The following is a 24,358-nucleotide window of genomic DNA, read 5'->3' on the forward strand; positions in this document are numbered from 1 at the left end:
AAGGTGAGTTATAACTTTTTGCTTCAAACTAGGACTAGTCTCACAGTTTACTTATTATTATTATTATTATTATTATTATTATTAGCACTTTATAGTGACCAGCACTGAAGGTCTGACAGCAACATGTGCTTATGATTACCTAACCTAATCTCAGGGACTTAGACCTAATGATTTGACTTACTGACTAACTGAAAAGGTGTAACAGAAAAGCGGCCAAAGTAAGGAAAAAATCCCTCCAACCCAAGGATTCGAACTGTAGGTCACCCAATGTCTAGTCGGGGTCACACTCAGTCTTCCTCCAGAAGGGGTGGATTTTCTTCCTTAAACCTAAAGTATTTATTATTTTACGCCCTAGAGACTTGATTCTTTTAAAATACATTTAAAACTGTAAAAGCAAGCGTGCGCTTCTATTTTTGTTCTCTGGCTTCTCAATTATCAGATACTCTTTTTATTATGTACTGTTTATTTAATGCTATTAATTGTAAAAAAATCAGATACTCTTCTTCTGCTTTGTGCTGGCACTAATCAGCATTTTTTACTTCCACGACATTCCTCGCCAGAAAGAGCTATCAAAAACGGCAAACGCTCTTTTAATGCATAAATACCATGGTTGCATATCTGAAATTTTCGTGTCTATTGGGTCTAAAATGACGAACTAGTTCTAATTTCATTATCAAGGTGTAGAAACTGAAGTGCCCGCAGCTGTTTTATGGCCACAGTTATTGTTTCTTAATTGCATAACCGGAATATAATTGGTCAATTACGGATCGCTATATTCATTAGACCACGATGAAGAAGATGCAACACTTACTTCACTTCCTTCATGTATATCGCACTTCTTTCTTCGCTTGTGGTAGGTTATTTCATCATAAAGACATCTTCTCGTTGGGCGCGCCACGCGTTAAACCATAGATAATATATACCTTACCTAAACAAGCCACAGACTAATCAGATAATTATCGGTGACCATGAGAATCCATTAGTAAACCCCAGCTGTGCTAACCTCAGAAACCATACGCGGAACTGTACAGTGCACCCTAGTGCATAGCTAGCAAACAGAAAACCAAATGTCACATTTATGAAAACAATGAAACTGTTTTAGTTTCAATATTAATATACGTATTTCAGTTTCAGGATTGTGAGAAACCTCAAACTGAAATTTTATCGTCTGAGGTAGGGCCATGTAACAAAAATTAGGTGCAGGAAAAAAAAAATCGGCAATCTCGTTATGTGCAGAGATTTGCCATTCCGTAATTGTAGGCCAAGTACAGCCAGTGCGGGACGCGACAGACAAGTGTGCATTTTGCAGGAACCAAGAAAACGCCGTCTTCACGCATCTGTAGCTTGATAATGGCTGGACAGAATTAACCATTTTTGCTGTGGAAACTCCCTCGCACCTTCCATTTCAATTTTCGCTGAATCCGTTAGGCCATCATTGAGATATACGCCTTCAAAGTTCGTCCCAGTTTCTTCGTATTTGATGGTCAACGTGACAATGCTGCTTCTGTAAGGTAACAATACCATCATCCCAGGACTAGGCAGAGTTTGCCTCTCTGCCCACTGTTTAAGTGTTTATTATTGATTTATATTATCTTTTTATTATTTTTATTTTTCATGGAGAACAATAATCATACAGTACGGTTGTACTGTATATTAGGAATCACAGAGAATTGGGTTTCCTAGCCAAAAAATTCATCCAAAAACCAGCTTCACAACTCCATCCTGGCACCTTGACAGTATTGGTTAGGTATAACCTACAGGCTTGATTTTTTCACTGTTCGACGTCGCTTCGCCCCGATACGTGCCTTTTTACAATTCTATTAATGAACACGTTTTAACAACACATAAAAACAATTGTTCTAATCAGTAAGAATAAGGCTCTCCACTAAGCGCAGCTCAGTGAAAACAGCAGGGAGCTCGGTTGACTGCAGCTTTCTGCTCCCACGAATGGCCAGTACGTGCCTTTTGGCATACCGCAGTACATACAATGCACGCATCATGGACTTACCTTTGTCTTTCCTTGTGTCCCATTTCTTTTTGCTTACAGCCAAAGGTGTCGATTCGCGGTAGCGCTATGCATGGCTTCCCTACAGTACGTTTGTAAACGGGAACCGTCCGTATTTTCCGTGGTGACTGGACTGATTGCAGAGATGATTCTAACACTGTTCTTTGTTTGTAATGTTGTGTAAGGAGCTGAAAGCGAAGCGTAATATAGCCGCTGCACTTACGAGGCAGTAATTGATAGTTGGGGCGTGCGAATCGTCGTATTATTGTGGTGACAGGATTGTAGTAGAGGAACTTCTTTTGCTGTTTTTCGTATGTGGCGCTGTGTAACGGGCTGAGCATAGCTGAAATCGAAGCGTAATGGACACTGTACTTTCGAAACAGTTTGTGATAGCTGGGGCGCGTTCAGACGAAACCATTAATTCTGGCGCCATCATTTCTTTTGATGCGGTATGCGTGGGTTCACCATTCATAATAATGCTACAAAAAATAAAGAAACAAGTTAAAGGAAAATTTGAAATTTTAAGTTCTATTAGGGATCATAAAAAAAGTAGGGAAACAAGGGAGGTTGCCTACACCTCCAGATATTAGTGAACATTTAATCCCTAATTCAGTCCTGGTTTTGGGTATAGACTGGATTAGGGATTAAATGTTCACTAGTATATTGTGGTTTTACACAAATAGTTGATTTCCACACCAGAAATGATAATATTTTAGATTTGCTATTTACCAACAGACCTACTCTGGTGCAGGAATGTTACTCTACTTCTGGTATAAGTGATCACGAAATCATAGCAGCAACAGTGGAATCCGAGGCATTTTATAACCCAACAAACAGTTACAAAGTTTATCTATGGAATAGTGCTAATATGTCTGAGTTGAAAGAATCTATGAGTAAGTTTGCTAAGGAGTTTTGTGACCAGTTTACTGTCGAATCATGTGTGGAATCTTTATGGAATTGTTTACGAGACAACCTTCTACTTTTGTTGGACAAATTTGTTCCACCAAAACTGAAAAGAACCAACTACCACCAACCATGGATTAATAGACATATCAAACAGTTGAGGCGACGGAAACAAGCTAGTTATAATCGTGCTAAAGCTACAAGGTCATCTGCTGATTTGTCACACTATAAGGAACGTAAAAAGACCATGCAATGGTAGCTGTATGGAAAGAGTAAGCTGATGAACAATTTTGTGAAATTGGCTTAACCTATTAATGTGTCTTCTCTCTTGTAGGGTTGGCCATTTAAGGAAGTTAAACATATCTGTCACACTACTGTACCAACTAAAACCAGAAAGGACCCATCTTGCAGCACATCGTTGGATTTTTTCTATGTCGAGTTGAAACATGGATGCTACTTATGGGTTCTGCATGGAAGGGCTTGTCCACCAAAATCTTATATTTTAATGAAAGCTCGGTTTAGACAGTCTACATGTAAATTACGCACTAAAAATACTGCTCAACATGAACACATTGCACATTATTACAGCATCTCATATCAAAAAACATTGCAGTGTTATTAGTTTTGCTATTTCTTGACTGATTATATAATAGTTATACGGGCACAATGTGGAGTCTATGAAATTTATAAACCTGAAGGCCCGGGCTGTAGCGCACGAGCGAAGCGAGGGCGCTACTAAGGGCCTGAGGGTTTAAACTCCACATTGTGCCCGTATAACTGCTTTAGACTCTATTTCACATTACACTCAGATTACTTACCTCATCCACGGCTGTTTCTGCTGTAGGCTCGGCAAGAGTGGCTGGTTTTCTTGCGATAATACTAGCACCATAGCAACTATGCGTCCTCACGTGACAAAATAATAGGCGCTCGTTAAATCACTGCACGTGAACAATACATAGCGATTGGATAAACCTAGATTTTGAGCATATGTTATATTGTGCCTGAAGGCGTGGAGTATATTAGAAAACAAGGTGGAGTATATGAGATTTATTACCCACCCAAAACAGCCTAAATAGAGTCTAATCACACTTTATAGTAATAAGATCAAGATATTTTAATAGAGCAGTCACTTACTCTAATACAGCAGTCAGGAAATGCTAATATACTTTAATAAAACAGTCAGCTCTCAAGAATAATCTTGATTTTGAGAGCACAATTTTGAGTATAATAGGCTGGATCTTTGAGCACTGCTCAAAAGCATAATTGGCTATTTTCAAAGTATAATTGGCTCAAGCCTGCATGGAGGTGAAGCCAAGTGCTGTATTCAGCTCAAGACCACACCAGAGTGCCATATGGTACAAGTGTGGTGGTGCTTTAACTGGTTTCAAGTGCTTTCTGATTGTCCTTGTTTGGAACATTTATTTTTTAGACCCAAACTGCATCAGTTTCAGTCATCAGACAGTCAGTTTGATCATACTGAAACAACCAGATAGCATATTTTGGCTACTTATGGAGATTTTAAATGTTACGCATGTGATCAACAGTGCTGTATTTTCCATATGCAATGCTGTATGGAAATAATAGTACTCTTATTCATTTGATCTCCGCCCACGCAAGTGCTTTAAATGGTCATGTAGTGGTGGAAGATACTTTTGCAAGTAAATAAGTAGGTCAATCTTTTTGCTGAAAGTGCAAAGTGTTGATTTGCAATAGCACATCGTAACTTCCCTGTGTCTTTGCTGATTGGTTATCATGATTATTGTCCATATTTTCCATATAATCTGTAGTGACTGGATTAATTACAGAGATGTAACAAGCCATATGAGAGTCAAAATTAATTTTGTAATACAGTATGTCAAATGTGGTTCATCAGTCATAAGTACTGTATACCATATTTGACTGGTTAATAGCTGCAGCCCATATAATAGCCACCCCTGGATAGTAGCTGCTCCACAGCCTAGAATTATAGTCACAAGAGTCGCCCTCGGATAAGAACTGCAGCTTGTACCAGGAAATAGCATTTTTGAGAGAAGTCAAAATGAATGATATTACAAATGATATTACGAATGATAATTATTGAATGATGATCAGTCACTCGTGAATCCGTATAAACACCGTGGGCTACTGCCACACAAGCTCATAGTAGCCTCCCTTGGATAGTAGCTGCCTTCACATCCGCAAGGTTTCCTTGCTGAAAGCTATAGTAGCCGCAGCTATTAACTGGCATTAGAGATCTTAAAGTTTGAGCTTTTCAGGCCACTTCATCCTGAGATGTGCCTTTTTGCCAACCGCAGTACATACAATGCATGCACCATGGACTTGCTTTTTATGGTGCCTTGGCAGTATTGGTGAGGTATAAGGAAGCCCAAGAGTGTCTACAAAGCAGCCAAAAATGATAGAATTTAATATTTTTATTTTATACTGACTGGCTAACTAACTGTCTGCCTGCCTTCCTGATGCCTTCAGACAAACATAATTCGACAACTGCTAAGGCTATGGGCCTGATATTTTTACTGTTAGGCGTCGCTTTAATCCGACTGGTGCCTTTTGGCGTACCGTAGTATGTCCAATGTATGCTTTATGGACTTACCTTTGTCCTCCTTTGTCTCCCATTGTCTTTGCTGACAGCAAAAGATGTCAATTGGAAGTGGTGCAACATGATGACTTCCCTACATAACAGGAATCATTTGAGCTTTGCACTGTGATTTGATTGATTGCAGAGGTAATATTGAGAGCATGGAGTGGATTTCTATAGCAGCAAACAGCACACCACAGTAGTGCATGAGCCTCAAAAATGGTCCTGTATGCTCCACTACCTGGACATTAACCAGAAAGACTGACTCCTTGTAGTGTACATCTTCAAAACGTATCTTCCATTGCTGACTTGTAGCAAAAATCCCTTTGAGTGTCTCAGTGAAATTTTCAAGTGTCCCGGTTGAGTATACAACACTGAAGCTTGAGTTCTTAGTTATCACAAGTGAACATAATATTACACTTTAAGTACCACTATAATCATTATAGCAACAAAGTTTCATCAAAGAAATTTGGGAATACCTGTGTAGTAGATTGATTTTCACGCATGCGCACATTTGTAACACGCGCCCACTCAGTCATTGTTCAGTTCAGTTGACGGTGTGCATTAAATTGTAGTTGTTCAAAATGATATCCATGTGAATCATTAAACTGTTGCGTTATCACATTTGGCGACGAGGACTATCGTATCCTACGCTACGTAATGGCTGTGTCCTTTGGAAAGTTGGAAGAATTTAACACTGCAAATGGCGACGATTGGGTGCAATACATTGAGCGCATGGAGCATTATTTCGTTGCAAATGATATTACAGACTCTACCAAGCAACGTTCAGTACTCATCAGCTCTATGGGAGCCAAGGCATATAAGGTCCTTCGTAATCTTGTCGCACCCAACAAGCCGACTGACGTTTCGTTCAAGAATTTGGTGAAGACAATGACAACTCATTTTTGCCCACCTCCGTCTGAGATTGCTCAACGATTCCGCTTTAATACCAGAGTAAGAGAATCGGATGAAACTGTCGCGGCCTATGTTGCTGAATTGCGATCCTTATCGGAGCACTGCAATTTCGGTGAAACGTTGGATCTTATGTTGCGCGACCGACTGGTGTGTGGCATCAATGAACCACAAGTTCAGAAGCGACTACTGGCTGAGGACAAGTTAACCTTCAAGAAGGCCTTCGAGGTTGCTTTAGCTTTCGAAGCAGCGACTAAAGATGCAAAGCAGCTTCAGGCTGCAACGGCACCCACCAGTGATACTACAGTTCCAGTGTATAAAAACGAGAAACTGCCACGATCATCTGTCAAGTGTTACCGATGTGGAAAGCCTAATCACAAAGCCCCAGATTGCTGGTTCAAGGAATCTGTTTGTAGTAACTGTCACAAGAAAGGGCATATAGCAGCAGTTTGTCGCAGCCGCAGCTTCTCACAACCAGTCGCTCCTACTACAGTAGGAAAACCAACAAATACCATAGTGGCTCAGACTCCTCTGTCAGAAGAATACCATTTGTTTGCTATCAACCAGAATTGTTCCAGTGCTCATCCTGCTCCTTTGACTACACCAATTACAGTAAATGGGAAAACAATATCAATGGAAATTGATACAGGCTCTGCAGTTTCCATCATATCGGAATCTAGTTACAAGGAAATTTTCCAAGCTAACTCGGAAAGCTGGCACACTACAGATGTCAAGTTGTGTACATACTCAGGGGAGCAGTTACCAGTTAAAGGGAAGGTCTCTTGCGAAGTGAGTTACAATAACTGCACACACAAATTGTTATTGATTGTGGTTGCTACTGACGGCCCAACCCTCTTGGGTCGAGACTGGTTGCAGTATATCCGGTTAGACTGGCCTTCAATTATCCCAGTCTACTCGGTACAAGAAAGTTCGTTACAACACCTATTACAGCCATTTTCTGAGCTTTTTACTGATGAGCTAGGTACCTTTAAGGGTGACAAGGTATCCATTCATGTGGATCCAACAGTTCCTCCTAAGTTCTGTAAAGCCCGCTCCATACCATATTCCATGCGAGAAAAGGTTGAAAATGAGTTGGCAAGGCTAGAAAACCTTGGTATCATAAAGCCAGTTAAAACTTCCAAGTGGGCTGCGCCAATTGTTCCAGTCTTAAAAACGGACAAAAAGTCTATCAGAATATGTGGCGATTATAAACTGACCGCCAATAAGGCTTCCAGGCTTGAGCAGTATCCAATTCCTAAGGTAGAAGACCTGTTTTCCTCGCTAACGGGTGGTATCACTTTTACAAAGCTAGATATGAGCCAAGCATATCAGCAGCTTGAATCAGATGAACAGTCCAAAGAAGTTGTGACCATTAACACCCACAAAGGGTTGTTTAGTTACCAGCGTTTGCCTTTCGGAGTGTCCTCTGCCCCAGGCATTTTTCAGAGGACAATGGAAACATTGTTGCAAGGAATTCCCAGAGTTTTGGTGTACTTGGATGATATCCTCATCACCGGTACATCCACAGAGGAGCACATGTCTAACTTAAAGGTGGTGTTGTCAAGACTACAAGAGGCAGGTCTTCGTCTATGCAAAGACAAATGTGAGTTCATGGTACCTGCTGTTCAATATTTAGGCCATGTCATTGATGCTAGTGGGTTGCATCCCTCTGCAGCCAAACTTGAGGCTGTGAGAGATGCACCCACACCACAGAATGTCACAGAACTGAAGGCTTATCTGGGGTTATTAAGTTACTACAGTAAATTTGTACCCAACATGGCCACGACTTTAGCGCCCTTGTATCACTTGTTACGTAAAAATGTTAAATGGCAATGGTCACCGACACAAGCTAAAGCTTTTCAAAATTCCAAAGAGCTCTTAACCTCAGATAGCCTACTGGTCCACTACGATCCCAATAAAACATTGACTTTAATGTGTGATGCATCTCCTTATGGCGTTGGCGCTGTTTTATCCCAGATTGATGAAAAGGGAGTAGAAAAGCCAGTTGCTTATGCGTCAAGAACGCTATCTCGACCAGAACAAAACTACTCGCAACTCGAAAAAGAAGCTCTCGCTTTGATTTTCGGCACTAAACGTTTCCATAACTATGTGTATGGGCGTAGTTTCACACTTTATACCGACCATAAGCCCCTGAAAAGTCTACTGAATGAATCTAAAGCTGTTCCCACGTTAGCTTCTGCTAGAATCCAGCGGTGGGCGTTGACTTTGGCGGCCTATCAGTACAACATTGTGTACAAGAAAGGTTCAGACATTGGAAATGCAGATGGGTTAAGCCGTTTACCCTTGCCATCACAACCACAGAATGTCCCAATTCCAAATGAACTAGTGTTACTAGTAGAACACTTGAACTGTGGCCCTGTTACGGCTACTCAGATTAAGACTATGACTCGCCGTGACAAAGAATTGTCAAGAGTACTTTATTTTGTTCAAAATGGTTGGCCAGAGTCAGTTGATCCAGCTCTGCATCCATATGCATCCAAAAAACATGAGTTGTCGTCACTGGACGGTTGTGTTCTATGGGGTACTAGGGTAATTATTCCACCAGCAGGACGTAAGAGAATCTTAGATGATTTACATGAAGCACACCAAGGAGCATCACGAATGAAGGCAAGGGCAAGGATGGTGGTATGGTGGCCACAATTGGATAAAGCTATTGAAGATATAGTAAGAACCTGCTCAGCATGTCAGGCGAGTAAGCCTTTGCCACCATTGGCTCCACTTCATCCATGGTCAATTCCAGAGAAACCATGGTCCCAGCTTCACATGGACTATGCAGGGCCACTGCTTGACCACATGTTCCTGGTGGTTGTGGATGCTTTTTCTAAATGGTTGGAAGTTGTCCCTGTTAGAAATGCCACATCTAGAGTCATGATTGATAAGCTTAGAAGCATTTGTTCGATTCATGGGTTACCGGACACTATTGTCACTGATAATGCTACAGTTTTTACAAGTTCAGAGATGAAGCAGTTTTATTTGTTGAATGGAATCAAGCACATAACATCTGCACCATACCACCCAGCAAGCAATGGCCTGGCAGAGCGTGCTGTGCAGACTTTTAAATCCGCATTAAAGAAGTTTAAAGATGGCTCATTGGAGACAAAGATCCAACGTTTTCTTTTTGAATATCGAATAACACCGCACAGCACAACTGGAGTCCCACCTGCCAACCTACTGATGAATCGTCAATTGAAATCCAGATTAGACTTGGTTGTGCCAAATTTGTCTAAGCGCATCACAGACGTCCAAGACAGACAAAAGCAGCAACATGACCAGCATGCCAAGTCTCGACCTTTCAATGTGGGAGACAAAGTCTTTGTTCACATCTACAGTGGTCCTATTACATGGATATCTGGGGAAATTGTGCAGGTTACGGGTCCTGTTTCCTACAAGGTCCGTCTTGATTGTGATGGTACTATATGTCGTAAACATCAAGATCAGCTAAGGAAATGTCATTTTGATGAAGATTCTGACTCTGTATCTGCCGCCACTAGTACTAGTGTGCACCCTTCTGTTGATGACTTCGACTTTCCAGCACCTTTAGCACTTGAGGACAGTAATACAAACTCCTCCGTTGTTAGCCAAGAAGCACAACCATTACGTACATCATCTAGAGTCAGAAGACCTCCAGACAGACTGAACTTATAACTATTATCTGTATTCATTACAAGCATTATTGTTGTAAGTTTTTTTTTTTTCTCCCTAGTTTTATTTTTGAGGGGAGGATTGTAGTAGATTGATTTTCACGCATGCGCACATTTGTAACACGCGCCCACTCAGTCATTGTTCAGTTCAGTTGACGGTGTGCATTAAATTGTAGTTGTTCAAAATGATATCCATGTGAATCATTAAACTGTTGCGTTATCACAACCTGGAATCCATTAACAAGAACTGGAGATAATACTGTCAATTAAAGATTTACTCCCTCCTAGGACTATTATTTTGATATACTACCTCCAATGCATTTTGAGCACTAATATATACCATGCAGTTATTGCTTTTGTACACCTTCTGCTGTAATTCTGGAATGTAAACCTGATTATCTTTTCCTGCTGTAGGCTATCAATGAAAAAGTACATATTGTAATTCATATATTGGTCATAAGTAATCTTTTACACAATAATAAGTTAACAAAAAAAGTAATCCTAAATGTCCACTAGTATAACTGCAGGTGTAGGTGACCTTTCTTGTCTTCTTACTTTTTTTTCTATGATCCCTGATCGAACTTAAAATTCCTAATGTTTGTTTACTTTTTTTGTAACATTATTATAATTGGTGAATTCACGCATACCGCATCAAAAGAAAGAATGGTGCCAGAGTTAATGCTTTTGACTGAACACGTGTCCCAACTATCAATAATTAGTAACTCGAAAATGGCCATTATGCCTAACTTTCAGCTACACTGTATATTCAGCCTGTTATACATCACTACAAATGAAGAAAAGTAGGAGAAGGGCCTCCGCAATCAATCCAGTCACCATGGAAAATATGGATGATTCCTGTTTACAAATGTAGGAAAGACATCGAGCTACCACGAATCGACACCTCCAGCTGTCAGCAAAAAGAAATGGGACACAAAGGAGGATAAAGGTAAGTCCATGATGCATGCACTGTATGTACTGCGGTATGTCAAAAGGTACCTGTCGGGCTGAAGCGACATCCAACAGTGAAAAATCAAGCCCGTAGCCATCATTAAGTTGTGCCTGTCTGAAGGCATTAGTCAGTCAGTTGGTTGGTTGATCAGCCGGTCGGTCGGTGAGTGAGTGGATGAGTGAGTGAGTGAGTGAGTGAGTGAGTGAGTGAGTGAGTGAGTGAGTGAGTGAGTGAGTGAGTGAGTGAGTGAGTGAGTGAGTGAGTGAGTGAGTGAGTGAGTGAGTGAGTGAGTGAGTGAGTGAGTGAGTGAGTGAGTGAGTGAGTGAGTGAGTGAGTGAGTGAGTGAGGCAGTCAGTCAGCAGGATTTTCTCTGGTCCAGTAGCAGCTCCCAACTCACCTGAAGGAGCCATAGACCAGGATTAGGATATCCAAATATAAACTGAATAGAGTCTACGTACAATAAATTTCAAACAATTTTGCATGGACATGACTACCAGGATGACTGATTGTTGACAAGGCCTTTAGTAACAGTGGATTTTGTACAAAATTTGAATGCAGTGTGTTCCATTAAAAGTACAGGTACATCCTGTACTGTTTCCATGAATCACTTTTCGAGATCCGGATCATTAGATACATGGCTCCAGTTAGATACCATATCGTGCTAGTGGATTATGGAAAAAACATACACTTATTATATGAAATGGTTTAACTACAGTAAATACACTTGTAATATTGAATGCATATTGGTCATTTAAAACCCACCACTGCTATATGCAGGTTTAGACACGTTTACAGTAAAAGTGTGTTGCAAACTTGTATACACATGTGCACACGCAAGTTGCAGTCTTGCATACACAGGGTGTAGTAGCTGCACATTTTTACACTCACACACATAGACTTTAAGTACACAAGTATCATGTTTAGTACCATGCATAGTTGTACCATGCGTGTGTGAAGTTGTATTTGAGATATACTGTATATTGAAATATTGTATTATTTTATTTCATGTTAGCTAGTTGCTGAATGTTGCATATATAAAGGGATCTCAAAATGCACTTGGTACATGCATGTATGGTTGGTTTTTACATTATAACTCGTTGATAATTAAACAGATTTCCATTACATCACTGAAGGTTTGTACCTTGATAGTTATCTGACATGCGCAAGAAAATTCAACTAGTTTGCATAAGCAGTTTACCCAGTGTGACTTTTAAATTGTAGCAAAGCCAACTGGTTTCTGAGCACTTCTAATACTAAGCTTATAGAATGTTCCAGAACACACAAAGAAAATAAGATGAACTTTGAAGGTGCATATCTCAATAACCACTGGCTCAACTTTGGAATGGAAGATGTTCCACCCTGAGGGATTTCACACAAAAAAGCTATTTCTGTTTAACTATTACTGAGAAATAAATAGCCTTTTCTGGGTTCCTGTAAAATACACGCTTGTCTGTTATTTGCGTGAATGCATTGGCCAGATTAACAGATAAAAATCAATTAACAGATTCCAATTAACTTCAAATTCTAATTCCAATTCCAATAACCACCATCCAATTAACAGATAAATTCCAAAAGGAATTTTCAGAAAATGCATGACTCAAGATAAGCTTACTTTAGTGAGTGCACAAAAGCATACTGCCTTCTTTATGTAAGGATTACAATATAAAGCTTGTTTACATACAGGGAAAAGCAACTACAATCTGTTACAATATTTTATAACATTGAGCAAGCAGTAAATGCATGGTTAGCTACTATAACTTTAGGCTAGTAACAAAGCTTCTCTGTTTCCTTGAGAGCAGAGGTTGATGTTTCAGACGTTTATAATTGACCATCATTTATCGCATAAGCAGAATTGTAAATGTGTATAGTTGTATTTGGTTTTAATAGCATCTTCAATGCTTCACAAAACCAGAGATGATAGAGGTTGTTATAACAAATGAACACCCAATGACAAGGTGAGGAAAAAAGCAACAAGCAAGTTTATCAAAGGAGATTGTGACATTTACATGAGTACATGAACATTCTTGGTCCAATTAACCATGGTGATTGCTTATTGATAGAAATAAAAAAGCACACACATAATTTAGCATTTCTAAACAAGATATATTCAGAAACTGCTACATGGTATTGCTAATCCCAGCATTATTTACTTGCATGATAACTTTTGAAACAGTCCCTGTTGCTACATACAGTATGTGTACAGGGACGTACATTATGTAATAAGAATGTTTAAACTATATGTAACTGTTCTATAACTGCCCGTTAAAGTATTTGCATGGGCAAAGATAGAACAAATAAGAGTGCTATTATTCCATACAACAGTGAAAGGAAAATATAAAAGCACTGGTCATTGTCTATGTTGTACCACTTGCATGTGTATACACGTGTCACAAAGAAATGTTACATTCTATGAAACTTTCATGGATTTAATTTTTAAAGCTGTTCGAAATCCGTGAAAATTACATACCATGAAAATTTCCACACATGCAGTGATACTTTTATAAGCATAAGAGGTTTAATGTACTATATGGACATACATAATTTGTGCATATACCTCATCATCCGGATGACGCATTGCATAATCTTCTTTTACTTCCCTGATTCTCTCACAGACAGCTGACATGGTTGGCCTCACAGTAGGATTATCGGCAAGACACTCCTCCACTAGTAACCTCAGCACTGCAGCATCTCCTCTGATTTTATCCAAGTACTTCTGACGTCGCTCAAGTTCAACTCCCTTTGTTCTGGATCTATATGCACCTGGATTATCTGATGGTGTAGGCCACTCACCAGCTATCGCAAAAAGAGCTACTCCACCAAAACTAAAGATATCCAGTGGTAGGCCATATACTGGATGTGGAGATAACGCTTCAGGGGGCATGAAATGTATTGATCCTGGTGCTTGGGTCAAATCTTCTCTACCAGTAACTGCTGGTGGAGCTCTCATTACACCAAAATCGCATATCTTAGCAACCAGCGGAGAGGTGTTTACAAGAACATTGTTTGGTTGAAGGTCTCGATGCATTAAAGGAGGGTTGTGGCTATGCATATACCACACACCCAGTGATATACCATGTATAATAGACAAAACCTTGTGAAATGGGATGCTTTCGCGTTGTATCAGTTCTTTCAGATTGCATTCCATCTCTTCCATTACCATTGTAGGTATTGTTCTTTGAGGCGGATAGTACAATCCAATAAACTGAACGATATTTGGATGACGACATTCGCTGAGGTGATAGCATTCCTTCATGAAGTCTTCTTTGATCTTCGCGGCTTCTGCTGGACTAGATATGGCGATATAAAGGGGGATATATGTATATTTTAAGAATGGAAAAACCTGGTTTTGAAGGTTTTACATGATGAGTTGCATCGGGTGGCTCTGTCTAAAGAATGATAGTGAAGTAAGTTAAGCGCGTGAGGCAACATGGCGGTTTATTTATGTGTATATAGCCAGTGACTGCTGATATGATATTTGTGTACTCGTTGTGTAGCTATGTTGCATGCGGTGGGTTTTGGCAAATGGTTTATCATGTTCTGGTAGTAAGTCACAAAGAACGTTTCTGGAGCACTGCAAGGCTGGTTTTTGGGGTTTTGTTTGATGGTTTTATAGAGCGGTTCAGTAAGTGGTCACAAAGAACATTACCATGGAGCACTGCAAAGCTGGGTTTTGGGTTTGTGGGGTTTTGATGGTTTTATAGAGTACAGTAAGTCACAAAGAACATTACTGGAGCACTGCAAGGCTGGTTTTTGGGTTTTTGGGTTTTTGATGGTTTTATAGAGTTCAGTAAGTCACAAAGAACAATACTGGAGCACTGCATGTAAGGCAGGTTTTTGGGTTTTTGGGGTTTTGATGGTTTTATAGAGTACAGTAAGTCACAAAGAACATTACTGAAGCACTGCAAGGCTGGTTTTTGGGGTTTTGGGGTTTTGATGGTTTTATAGAGTACAGTAAGTCACAAAGAACAATACTGGAGCACTGCATGCAAGGCTGGTTTTTGGGTTTTTGGGGTTTTGATGGTTTTATAGAGTTCAGTAAGTCACAAAGAACAATACTGGAGCACTGCAAGGCTGGTTTTTGGGTTTTTGGGGTTTTGATGGTTTTATAGAGTACAGTAAGTCACAAAGAACATTACTGGAGCACTGCAAGACTGGTTTTTGGGTTTTTGGGGTTTTGATGGTTTTATAGAGTTCAGTAAGTCACAAAGAACAATACTGGAGCACTGCATGCAAGGCTGGTTTTTGGGTTTTTGGGGTTTTGATGGTTTTATAGAGTACAGTAAGTCACAAAGAACATTACAGGAGCACTGCATGGCTGGTTTTTGGGGTTTTGGGGTTTTGATGGTTTTATAGAGTACAGTAAGTCACAAAGAACATTACAGGAGCACTGCAAGGCTGGTTTTTGGGGTTTTGGGGTTTTGATGATTTTATAGAGTACAGTAAGTCACAAACAACAATACTGGAGCACTGCAAGGCTGGTTTTTGGGGTTTTGGGGTTTTGATGGTTTTATAGAGTACAGTAAGTCACAAAGAACATTACTGGAGCACTGCAAGACTGGTTTTTGGGTTTTTGGGGTTTTGATGGTTTTATAGAGTTCAGTAAGTCACAAAGAACAATACTGGAGCACTGCATGGCTGGTTTTTGGGGTTTTGGGGTTTTATAGAGTACAGTAAGTCACAAAGAACAATACTGGAGCACTGCAAGGCTGGTTTTTGGGTTTTTGGGGTTTTGATGGTTTTATAGAGTACAGTAAGTCACAAAGAACATTACAGGAGCACTGCAAGGCTGGTTTTTGGGTTTTTGGGGTTTTGATGGTTTTATAGAGTTCAGTAAGTCACAAAGAACAATACTGGAGCACTGCAAGGCTGGTTTTTGGAGTTTTGGGGTTTTGGGGTTTTGATGGTTTTATAGAGTACAGTAAGTCACAAACAACAATACTGGAGCACTGCATGGCTGGTTTGTGGGGTTTTGGGGTTTAAATCCATTATAGGGTGGTGGAGTTATTAGTAATTTTGTCCTTTAAAATAGGCAAAATTTTCTCCATATCTTTCCTGAAAAAGTCCCAAATATGGCACAATTGAACAAATGCTTATAACTGGACTTTGCATTAACATTTGTCAGAATAAGGTCTGTAGCTAGCTAGCCGCAAAATTGTGAAAACCCAAAAACCTATAAAACCGGGTTTTTCAGTATTTAATTGCTACTGTTCCCCCTATATATCGCCTCATATGTGCTGGACCAGAAAATTCGAGTAGCATAGAGTGGATTTCTTTAGCAGCAAACAGCATACCACAGTAGTGAGCCTCAAAAACGGTCCCGTATGCTCCACTACCTAGACGTTTACCAGAAACGCTGATTCCTTGAAGTGTACATCTTCGCCGAAATGTTTCTTCCATAGCCTGCCTACTTGTACTACAAGGCTCGAGTAAAACTTTCCAGAGAGTGCTCGGAACGTGCCAAATAAAATGGAAGATTAAAACGCGCTTCAAAAGGTATCTACATATTTCGAGGGGGAGGGGGGATTTTCGCTGATTTCGCGGCTTTGGGTATTTAGTGTCGCGTAGCCAGACCCTTCTTTTTCTTTTGTGTGGGGGCGTCTTTCCCCGCCCCGACACAAAAGAAAGACTACGCGAGACTATATAATTATTGAGTATTATCAGCAAAAATTTTACCCTTGAAATATTTAAACCTCCATGATGGGAGTTTGTAAAAGGCGGAATAAGGAATAACGGAATAACTCGAGTCACAACGAATGGGCGTTTTATATCAATATGGCTTCTTATGCAATGTTAGGGTGATTGTACTGTTACAGCTGTGAACTCATCCGTCGTAGACATCCTTGCAATGTTAGGGCGATTGCGTGTGCTGTTACAGTTGTGAACTACACTGCTTCGTCGCTCATAGCCGTCCTAGCGAAGTGATTACTATACGCTCTTACTACTACTGTATGTAGCTAAGTATCATTGCGCTAGCACAGCTAGAATATACAGCTAACATTGCATAAGCCATATAAATGCCCGTTCGTTGTGATGCGAGTTATTCCGCTATTCCTTATTCCGTCTTTTACAAACTCCCCTCCATGATATAGCTAGTCTAATACATTTTGGAAGTGTTTACAAATCCGCGAAATTTTTCGTATTTTTAGCAACATCTCAACCTCGAAATATTTGCCCCTCCAACCAAACCATCCCATAGGGCACTGATAACACACGAAACAGGGCAGAACATCTAGCCCGGGGAAATTTAAAAAAAAATCATACTTACCAATATTCATCAGCTAACTGATCATAGACTAGACTCTAACACTCCCTTCAAGACTTAGGGATCACACCCCAGGTTTTAAACTTCTAATTAATGCCCATCGTTTAAACATAGCCGGTTTGTGCAGTATTTGTAGTAGCTATAAACCTTCCAAGACTACATGAAGAATTTGAGAGGTGATGGTAGTAGTGATAACAAAGGGCAAATGCCAAGATGAAGAAGCAAAGAGTTGATTAGCTCCTTGGATCAATAATCTCCGGCTAATAGAGCAGTAGCTAAGTGAAATACTCTAATAGAGTATTCACTGATTAGAATGTTCCAAAAAATGCTACTAGCCTGCCTAGTGAGTTACAGCTAGCATAAAGCTAGCTAAATAAGCTAACCATATAGTAAGAATTCAGTATTGGTTAGCTAACACTAGCTATAGTAGCCTGGCTGTAATTTGTTTTGTAGGTTCAGTGAGTAGCTACATGGGCAGCAAATGACTTCCATCAGTAATTTTATGGAAGAAGGCTTTAATGAAAAGAAATTTTAAGCACTAAAAAAAGTCCCATTGTATTTTTTTTACCTAGTGTCTTAAGGTAATTCAGTCCTACAAGATTTACTATAGCTATAAAATAATCTTTTAAACTGAAGCTAATGACTGTGAATGGATTGCATACTTATCACATGTAGCTAGATAGAGTGTAGGTACTGTAAATGTTGAACTCTTTCAAAGATTCTGGTAAAATTGATAAACTATAGTACTGTAATCAAGACACCATTGTATTTCTGTGTACGTGTGCATTGCAAAAGTTCCAAGAAATACTCAAAAAAATTATGGCATGATAGTAGCGAGGATCAGTAGACCAAAACAAACCATCAAGTTTTATTAAACTTCAAGCATTATAAAATTAAAACCTTGCCAGCGTCTGGGGGGCTATACCCCCAGATCCCTGCACCTGAGTCCTACTACCACTAGGAACCCCTTGTTAGGAATCCTAGATCTGCCTTGTCTAGTGTATCATTCTAGTATACACACTGGATTGTATCATTGTATGTCAGTTGGCATTCTATAAAGCTGAAAAACTGTCTGTCTGTCAAATGCAAGTGTGTAGACAAAAATTCACTTGAATTCTTTCTGTAAACTGCATGAAAACTGTAAGAAAACACCTATACCAGTCAACGTAAACTTTATAAGTTGGTTTTTAATGCCTTACCATTAATGATGGAGGTTTAGCTAAATCATCAGGGCACATGCCAAGAGAAAGTCACATGCCTTGTAAAGCACAAGGTGTGGGTTTGCTTCCAGCTGGTGACCTTTTCTTTTCTTATTTTTTGCATTTAGCGCAACCTTTTTTCTGTATTATTAGAACTTATCATGTAACGTTTTTCTGATTCTGAACCTTTTTTGGACAACATTCTTCTCTGAATGTTTGCTTGCCTCTCAATGTAAAATACTTTGACACCAACTTTTAGTATGGAAATAGCTAAGGGTAATTTTGGTGAGCTACATTGAGCTACATATAGCTGGAAATATGTACATGATATTATACTGTATTTATGTACATGATATTATACTGTATTTAAAGAGTAGATATTGTTTCAGCATTATAATAAGCTTAGAATGAGTATCCTTGCCATTGTCAGTCATTTGTCACTATGGCAGGCTTAATACACTGATGGATGTAGTACTGCTGGAGTGTAGGTGTGCTTGTAGTAAATTACACAACTTTGTACAGGTGGAAGTCACAATTTTACTTGAAAATGAAACATACTTAATGGAGAAACTCCTGCACTGTAGGGCAGGTACAATGCATTACTGTAGGGCAGGTATACTGATGCTATACATTATAATTTCTTTCTGTTGTCAGTTAAATGTCATGTCTACTATTATAAATTACATCATCACCTGTGTGGTAATATCACATAGCTCTGCTGTTAAGCTTACCTGCTTGCATCACTGGCAGGATGCAGCTTCATGTTTAATGTGACATCACCATGCATACATAAAGTTTAATGCTTGCATGGTTTTCATTACACTTATTAATAAATATAATAGTTAATGTGGAGATGGTAGCAAAGGGTAATTTTAAGATTAATGTCATGTAACTATGCATGCAGGAAAGTCCTGCACTGTAGGGAAGGTACCAATGCTATAGTCATTTCTTTTTTATGCTGGTCAGTGAGTTAAAAGTCATTGAATGATGTTACAGGTATCACCTGCATATAGGTACATGTACACACCTGTCTGGTGTATACACATTACTATAGTTGTCTTTAGCTTAAAAGGCTTATTGTTAAAGGGTTCATGTAGTACTACATGCATGGTCACAAAATTTCAGTACAATATATATATTTCAGGCCTAATATATATCACCATAATATGCATGCATGCTGTGTGAATACGTGGTGCTGATATTTAACATTTATGACTTTTAGTTAGTGTGGACATGGTCCTGCAGGTATAGGGCAGGTACCAATGCTAGTTCTATCACATAAAGACAGGTGAATCTCCTTTGGCATGTATTGAACAACAGTGCTACACAGGGTGTAGTGAGTCTAATGTTTGAATATTTAATGTTTATTGGGTAACCTCATCAGTTCTATGAACTGTTTCTCAGCAGTGCAAAATGTACAATATTAGCTTAAAAGCAGATTTTAAAAGTGACAAAAAAGAACTCATCAAGATTAGCAGTACTAATGTAGGGGGTAAATTTTTGTTTGATTGTTTTGTTGATGATAATACTGGAAACAATTGCATGATAAACCTTGGTCACGTGTAACCACAAAGACTGGCTCAAAAATGAAACTACTGTGGGCATGGCAAGGGTGAGAAATACAAAAATATAAAATTATACTACAAGGTTCTAAGTATAGTACGTAGCCACTAAACTCATCAATATGCACATTTTACTAGTATTTATTACAAATTCACCTGAAAGTAAAACAAACAAAAGTCAAACTAACTGTGAAATTGTCACTCAGCACCTTCGTGCATACTAAGCGCCTCTAAAATAATTATCGTGATGCCGTTGTTTAAGACATTCAGCAGGGGCGGATCCAGGAGCTGGCTAGGGGAGGGGCACAAATAGGGTAAGTTGTAGGTGGTTGCATGCATGGGGAGAACCATATTCTCTATAGTTCAGTGCTGCTTTTTTAAAGCAGCAAATAATCACCTCTTAGTGGTGTCTCACTGTTGATATTTGCCATTTTGGCCTTTTCAGATGGTTGTGAAGTCTTAACTGAAACTGTTTAAAAGGCTCTGAATGTCTTAAATAACAGCAACACGATAATTATTTTTAGAGGCGCTTAGTACGCACGAAGGTGTTGAGTGACTATTTTACAGTTAGTTTGACTTCGGTTCGCTTTGGTCTCAGGTGAATTTGTAAGAAATGCTAGTAAAATGTGCATATTTTCATAAGTTTTAAACTGATCTCGGTTGGCCTGACATAAAATTTACTAGCTGTTTTAATCAGAAGCATGGCAGTCTCCTCCACAAGGTGGAGAAGGGGGGGGGCATTTGCCCCAAATGCCCCATCCTGGATCCGCCATTGTTCAGGGCCTTTTAAACAGCTTTTAAGGCTTTGCAACCATCTGCAAAGGCCAAAATGGCAAAAATCGACAGTGAGACACTACTAAGAGGTGATTATTTGTTGCTTCAAAAATGCAGCAACTAACAAGAGAATCCCAGCTAGTCCCAGCCACCTACAACTTAGCCTGTTTGTGCCCCTCCCCTTGCCAGCTCCTGGATCCGCCCCTGAGTACTGCTATAAATTGTTAATGAATTTGCTTTACTTAAAGGAATATAAACAGATTAATAGTAGGAGTATATATTCATGTTGAGTATGTTCATGATTTCTGTGTATAGAAGACACTGTATGATGGCCTTCAGTGTTTGCTTCAATAACATCTTCTGCTTGATGCTTCAGCCCACTGCTGGTCTTCCACTTATAATTTGTCAGCTACACTCCAATCTCTGTTCTTAGAAAATGGCGTGTGAGCAATAATTAAGTTTCAATAGAAATTTATTGTTTACTAAGAGACTCAATCAGAAGTCCCTAAGGAGGAACTGGAGACAGGAGTCAGAAACATGACAGAAATGGTCAAATCTTCATAGATGTATCTACAGTATATATATTGTAGTATGGTGCATGCATGGGCAGATTGAAGGCTGAAACCAGTAAATCAGTTTAAATAATTGTACCATCAAGACAGTAATAGTAGTGAGTAAAATCGTTCCTTGTGTACAGCGGTAGCTAAAATTAGCCTTCCTTTCTTGTTCCTTCCATATTACCAATGGGCGCTTTCTACAGGGTGACTTGAAAAACAGTTGAACTCTTTGCATTGATATGTACACACCCCATTACCACATATCAGTTAGAACACACCCATTTGGTTTCTATCTGATTTGTAAATAACTCCACCCTTGGGCCTATCATGTTTACAAAACCTCATGAGTGTGTTGCAACTACTGTATAATGTGAAACCCTTGCTTAGTGAAATTCCATCTTGTTGAAAGATCAGCTCTAAGAATCACATTGTAATAAACATATTGTTTTAATGACTAATAAAACCACCTCCTACAGTTGTCACCTTGTATAGTTGGTTACCTTGCAAAGTGACAATGATGTGGTGGTCAGATTTTAATATTAGTGCAACCCCTTTACACTGTAAACTACTGTAGAACTTATTTGTATTTGTAACAGACTAACAGCAGTCTTTGATCCACCTATGTATCGTGGTACTTGTGTTTTGTAATTTCACATTGTGTAGCACAGAAAATAAGGAAACAACTATGCAATTATAACCAAGACATGCATTGAATTGAGGCATTGTATATAGTTTATTACAATAGTCAATGCAATGCTACTTGTTTAGACATAATGTCAGCACTCTTTTGGACATCACTGGTGAGAAGGGGCCCACCGTGTCCAGTTTAGAGAACGACACCAATGGTGTATGGGTCATAAACATAGTGCTGATGCAAAGAATATAGAGAATATTGCAAAGTATGCTTAAGGCTGTAGAGCAGTTTCTATGAAAATAATTGAGGGGTATATCTGGAGTGGAATTAGAGAGAGTCTATAGGAAAATCAAATCATTAAGAATTAGTGGGTGAAGTTGAAATGTACATTATTAAAATAAGAATACTGTGACTGTTCATTTGATGACTACTTTATTAGGATACGCATCTTTATAATATTTTTTGTAGCAAGTCGCTGTTGAAGTTCATCCAAATGTAAGATCTTGTGACCGTGGTTTATTTCCTGTAGTGAAACTGATTATTTTTTATAATGGTTTAACAATGCACTCTCTTTCATGGCAACATATAATTTTATGTACTTTTTTGTGATGAAAGTGCTTAGTGTTGAAAAGAAATACTTTTATTTGGTTTCCTCACATGATAAGATGACATTAGTCCCCTCACTGCAGAATTTGTTGAGGTTCCAGTCTACTGCTTCTGTATAATAACAAGATGGTACAACTGAAAGTATCAATTCATTGCATACACTATACATATAGCCATGACGGAGGCAGATCTATGTATATAAGATTTCCCAAAGGAGGGTGCTAAGCTAGGGGCATCTATAGTGGGGGCTAAAAATGTGGCATCTGGTTGATATAGACACTCAGCATGAGTAGGTTTTTTTTTAATTTTGCAAATTTAGCTTTCTGAGGTGGAATTTGGCAATACTGAACCTTATTGAATAAACATTGTGAGCCACTTTATCTAAGTTAAATCATTATTAAATTTTTTTATTAACTTTCATGTAAGGGGAACAGCATAAAGCTGCAGTATGGTTTGAGTTCTAATTTGAATTTCAAGGGTTTTGTGAGTTGGTCTTTAGTTTACTGATGGTGTTCTAATAATTGACTGTTCCATTAGAGCATTTCTATGTTCAGCAACTTTTATAGCAGATTTTCCCTCTTGTTGATTCCTAGAAGAGATTAGCTCTTCTCATCTCACTCTTTCCATGTTTTCATTGCCCATGCATGTATGCTTGTGATGATGATGCTTGTTTTGCCAACCTATTGATATACGTAGTTAGAAGCACAATTGTAAGTGTGTTTCCAGATCATTGAGCTACTATACAGTGTATGAGTCTATTATACAGAGACTCGAGATGCATGAAATGAAAGTAGGAGCACTCTGCTATTGCTTGTTTCCTTATGTTATCTTAAAAAGTTGTGTGATTGTCACATTTAAGAATTATCTACAATACTTACTATTGACCAACTAAAATTATCCCAATAGTGCATAAGGAACTCATTTATCTATGTTCCTAAGCAATTAATGCATGCCAATGATGTTCAGCAACACTTCAAACAGAAATCACCGATGCCTTTTAGTGTTGTACCGATATGCATTTTTCACATTTCCCTATAGTTTAGCATAATTTTAAGACATAACTCTACAGGACAAAGCCAGTAACATAGCATATAAACTGTAAACAATGGGGTGTTCCATTACACCCCACTGGAGGCATTATATATACACCCACACCTCAAAAGGTGTTTGCATGTGTACACCCACAGAGTGTTTAGATACAACTAGGGCTGGGCGGTTTCTCGGTATTATAGTAATACCGCGGTATTGCAATGAAACGATATCTGTATCGCGTAGATTTCGGTGAAACGATAATATCACGATATCGATATTATTACGATTTTTAGTGTTTGTGACAGCTTATTAATCCCTTAAGGTTGTTATAATGCACCTCAAATAATCACGTGATACTACTGCAAACAAGGACCTAGCACTAGCTAGTCAATTTTTTTATACAAAGATCGAGATACTCTAATAAGGTATATGCTGATATTTTGGATCAGGTTGCATTAAGGGTCGCATAGCTTAAAATATGCTCACAGGGTTAAATCCTGTAGATTTAGAAAGAAATGAATGATACTAATTCAGATCAACATAGACAGTGATCATAAGCTAACTGCAAATCCAATTAAGAGATAACTTAGTTCATTAAGCAGGAATACTGCTCTGGATTAGCTACATGTACCTCTTACCATGTAGTAAGGAGCATGAAGATATAAAGTGCAAAAACCAAGTCAACTATGGTGTTTTGAATGCCATTAGAGTGCCTGTAAATATTTC

General features: G+C 39.0%; 1 protein-coding gene and 1 long non-coding RNA gene across 2 annotated transcripts; one reads left to right on the top strand and one right to left on the bottom strand.

Moving 5' to 3' along the window:
* The first annotated feature begins 1,167 nt into the window (after window positions 1-1,167).
* On the top strand, window positions 1,168-3,443 carry LOC136239325 (uncharacterized). Its single transcript, XR_010693412.1, has 3 exons — window positions 1,168-1,511; window positions 2,741-3,180; window positions 3,243-3,443. It is a non-coding gene; the product is annotated as an uncharacterized lncRNA (long non-coding RNA).
* A 257-nt stretch (window positions 3,444-3,700) lies between these two features.
* On the bottom strand, window positions 3,701-14,292 carry LOC136239336 (uncharacterized). The gene is made up of 3 exons (XM_066030071.1): window positions 13,561-14,292; window positions 10,422-11,667; window positions 3,701-5,962 (listed from the first exon to the last, which is right to left on the bottom strand). Exons 1-2 carry the CDS (start codon window positions 14,257-14,259, stop codon window positions 11,611-11,613), a joined length of 756 nt encoding a protein of 251 aa, XP_065886143.1. The 5' UTR covers window positions 14,260-14,292; the 3' UTR covers window positions 3,701-5,962; window positions 10,422-11,610.
* Window positions 14,293-24,358: the final 10,066 nt, after the last annotated feature.

Source organism: Dysidea avara, chromosome 1 (genome assembly GCF_963678975.1).
Source record: "Dysidea avara chromosome 1, odDysAvar1.4, whole genome shotgun sequence".
Classification (NCBI taxonomy): Eukaryota; Metazoa; Porifera; class Demospongiae; order Dictyoceratida; family Dysideidae; genus Dysidea; species Dysidea avara.

Coding starts and splice junctions, on each gene's coding strand:
- LOC136239336 (XM_066030071.1), bottom strand. CDS start 14,259: ATGAAGGAATGCTATCACCTCAGCGAATGTCGTCATCCAAATATCGTT. Junction 11,668..13,560: donor TGCGTCATCCGGATGATGAG/GTATATGCACAA, acceptor ATAATCCACTAG/CACGATATGGTATCTAACTG.